The sequence below is a fragment of the Sinocyclocheilus rhinocerous genome, unplaced genomic scaffold (genome assembly GCF_001515625.1).
Source record: "Sinocyclocheilus rhinocerous isolate Xijiao unplaced genomic scaffold, SAMN03320098_v1.1 scaffold1219, whole genome shotgun sequence".
Classification (NCBI taxonomy): Eukaryota; Metazoa; Chordata; class Actinopteri; order Cypriniformes; family Cyprinidae; genus Sinocyclocheilus; species Sinocyclocheilus rhinocerous.
In genome coordinates, this window is record NW_015634012.1 from 724,715 (window position 1) to 728,616 (window position 3,902).

A 3,902-nucleotide genomic window follows, 5' to 3' on the forward strand; every position below is an offset into this window, starting at 1 on the left:
TTGCATTTTCCGTTTATTTGCACATATTAGACAACCAATCTTACATCTTGATATATGATTTGAAACCAATGCACAGTATGTAAAATTCACTCCGTGTCAAAACATGCCATAAAGATTCTGAAATAAATTAAACAGCACATCAGCCCAATTTTAGTATCTACAGACTGGGCATCGCTGCCATGTTTACAAATCTATATACATGAGATAGAACAAAACCAACCAACAAAGTGCGCGATAACTGTGAAATCAAAGACTCAAAGGGGGAAATTAATACTAACAAGTGCTCCTATACTTGATGTTAAAAGTTTGGCGTAAAAGAACTGAACTTAAATACTGTGAAAAAAATAAGTTGGCTTCCGTTCCACGAGTGAAATAAATAAACGGTGAATATCAAACTCACCAGCAGATCCAGCAGAGGCACATGGGATAGAAATGAGGTTCTGTGACGAAGGTCACACTGCACACAGACTGATTTACAGTCAAAGCCGTGACAAGTGAAACAGTATCTCTTTGTTATGCGTCAATATAGTGCGATGCCATCATAACCACTGCAGCTCGTGAATCTAAACACAGTAAACATTAGGTAACTGTGGATTTTGAAGTGCAGTTTCAGAAACATACATACAACCCTGTTGAAGCCCTAAAATAGTGGTTGCATCATGCAAACTGGTGGCCAGTCAGCTGATGTAACTGGGTTAATAATTCATTAGAGCGCTTTTAAAGGTAGCCGATGTTTCCATGCTATTGAACATGTTTTCTTGGCATTCATTCCAGTAAAACATCTGCTGACCTCCACATTAAGACCCTTTACTGAAGCTGAAAACGGTGAACATGTAAATCCAGGCTGAGGGGACGTTCAGATTTACCTCAGATCCCACAAACACGCATACAACCCACACACATTCATCTGCATTAAACATACAGTGATGTTCACCTCAAAAGAAAATCCCTTTAACATCTTTTGAATTGTGCGACACACTAAAACACTCACACAGAAGCTGTGGTCTGACTCAGACCTTTGTCGTTTTGCTGGCTTTAGGTGAGACCTCGTGAGAACAGAGGTCACAGGAACGGACCCTCACGCCTGACATGTATCTGTCAGACATGCTGGAGGCACGCCATCTCAGTCTCTCTCTCACACACACACACACACACATTCTTTCAAGTGTCCTCTCTGTTTCCACATTGTGTCCGAGCTTGTGTGGAGGTCGCTGGGAAAGTCTCTCACACGCTGAGAGGGAGCATGCCGGGAGGAGACACGGTCCGCGGGGAAGCCATGGCTGTCAGAGGATCCAGGCCATTCATATTCCTGTGAAGAACAGAGATGAGCAATACATCAGTAAACTGAATTATGCAAGTATTATACATATTAAGTATTATAAATCTTCAGTTAAACCGCTTGGGGTTGGGTGATATGATCACACATTTTAACCTTGTCATATGCATCACTTAACCATGTCAGTGCTACACATCAGCAAACTGTAATTAGGCTTGTCACTACACCAAACTGTTATACATTGAACACAACCTCACAGGTTTTATAATTCCCAATATTACCACATAACAAATTAATAACCTGAATGAATTATACAACTACTATAAGTATGTCCAACCTTACCTGGATACACACAGTACACGTCAAACTTCTTGAGTACTGCATACTCATGTAAAGCAATAGATACTATATAGCAAATCTTGGCTGCATGATATATAACGTAAACTATATTATCGGTCAGCTGTAATTGTTAAATGCTAAAGGCATTAAGATATTAAAGGGATAGTTCACTCAATGAAGATTCTGTTATTTACTCGCCCTCAAGTTGATTCAAACCTGTATGAGTTTCTTCTGTTGAACACAAAATAAGATATTTTGAAGCAAGTTGGTAACCAAACAGATGGCGGTAGCCATTGACTTCCATAATACTTTTTTTCCCCATGCTATGAAGGTCAACAGCTACCGTTAACTGTTTGGTTTCCCACATTCTTTAAAATATCTTATCTTCTTTTGTGTTCAGCAGAAGAAACTCATACAGGTTTGAAACAACTTGAGGGTGAGTAAACGATGACAATTTTCATTTTTGGGTGAACTATCCCTTTAAGACATTATAAACATTAACATGATGATTTTCTGTAAAGCTGCTCTGAAACAATGTGTATTGTGAAAAGTGCAATACAAATACATTTGAATTCACTTGAATTAAGACAAAACATAATTAATAATTAAAAACAAAGACAAAAGATAATTAATATCTATTAGCCTAATTATTTTCCATAAATAAATGTCTAACAAATCTCCCCAGAAAGCTGTGCAGTCGTGTGGGCCTGGTGAGCAGACAGAATAGAAAGCTAAGCACTTACGTCTTGTCAAAATACGTAGTGTGAAGCGAATGAGAGAACTTGGTTGCGTTGCTGTTGATGAGGTTTCCATTTCCTGTTGCGTAATTTTTCCTTGCTGCCTGGTCCTTGGCAAAGTTCCTACAAGCAGCTAGTTTAGACTCAAGAGCCTGCACAAAAAGAGACATCCCAAGTTTTTCCATTAATACGTGCATCTAATTTTCGTTTGAGTCCATTCTGATACGGAATCAAAAGTAGCTCTTTCTAAGTGTTTAAGTGAAATTTTACCCCAACTTTCCGCAGTAGATCACCAACAATGTTAAGGGCTGAGATCCGTGCAGACGGTGTGAGGGGGGAGTTTCCACAGCCATTGGTCAATGCTTTGGAGAAAAAAAACAGAGGTAAAATAGATGTAACTGCTGGCAGTCATGATAATATACAATATATGCACAAAATGCTGATACATAATACACACGATACTCAAAATTGCTGAAATTGAATGAATATTTAATTCATACTATTTAAATAAAATTTAAAATTTTAAGAAACTAAGAGAAAACGTAAGTGTTTTAATTTTACATTATCAATTAAAGGGTTAGTTCACCCAAAAATGAATATTAGCCCATAAATTACTCACCCTCAATGCATCCTAGGTGTATATGACTTTCTTCTTTCAGCAGCAAAGGAAAACCAGTCTCCTCTTGGCATATATCGAAATCCTCTGACATTCTTCTTTACAAATCCTCGTTTTGTACTTCTAATTCGTGACCGTTGTTTTGTTTTGATCTCTCCCCTGCGCTTCCGCGTTCGTCACTTCAGAGCGGCGCATGAGCAACGCTGACCTCATAAGTCATCCGCCCAGAGCTGCTTCTGTGTACATCAGTGAGCGCAAGCTAGATTAAAGTGATTATTACGTTTTAAATATGGTTATTTTTCTTATAAAAACGCATCGATTCGCTACAGGAGGCCTTTGTTCACCCCCCCAGAGCCGTGTGAGACACTTTTTTTAATGGATGGGTGCTTTTTATTTCATTTCTTTTGGACTGAAGCACTGCAACACCCGCTGACTGGCATTAAACAGCTTGAAAGATCAAAGACAATTTTTTATATAACTCCGACTGGATTCGTCTGAAAGAAGAAAGTCATATACACCTAGGATGACTTGAGGGTGAGTAATTTATGGGCTAATTTTCATTTTTGGGTGAACTAACCCTTTAACAAGGCTGTTGTTATTGATCAATAATAATAAACTCAATGACCAAATACAGCACCAACCTTTGGAAGCAATGAAAGGATGCTCCATGTTTTTCCCCACAGGTGTGGCTGGGAGGGACAGGGAGGCCTGCACTGCTGAGTCCGTCTTATCAATGTCTAGGGTGGGAGAGCTGGGGGCCGACATCCTGGCAACATCTGAAGTCCTCTCTCGAACTGCCAACTCTTGCCTCAAATCTACAAGAACATGCATATTTAGCACAGATAAACCTGCACAAACTGTTGTGTGTTCAGTTCTTAAACTTCATAGCATCTGCTGCAGTATGCTTATTACCACAGAAAAAAAAAAAAAAAAA

At 39.0% G+C, this 3,902-nt stretch overlaps 1 protein-coding gene across 2 annotated transcripts in view; it reads right to left on the reverse strand.

Moving 5' to 3' along the window:
• ndel1b (nudE neurodevelopment protein 1-like 1b) overlaps nt 1–3,902 on the reverse strand; it is a 15,516-nt gene continuing 11,614 nt past the window's right edge. Inside the window, exons 5-8 of one of the 2 annotated variants that reach the window (XM_016558796.1) lie at nt 3,610–3,783; nt 2,623–2,714; nt 2,359–2,504; nt 1–1,309 (exon numbers count right to left, since the gene is read on the reverse strand). In XM_016558796.1, coding sequence (XP_016414282.1) covers nt 1,225–1,309; nt 2,359–2,504; nt 2,623–2,714; nt 3,610–3,783 — 497 coding nt within the window. In that variant the 3' untranslated portion in view covers nt 1–1,224. The remainder of the gene's footprint in view (nt 1,310–2,358; nt 2,505–2,622; nt 2,715–3,609; nt 3,784–3,902) is intronic. The other variant, XM_016558795.1, reaches the window with a different exon arrangement.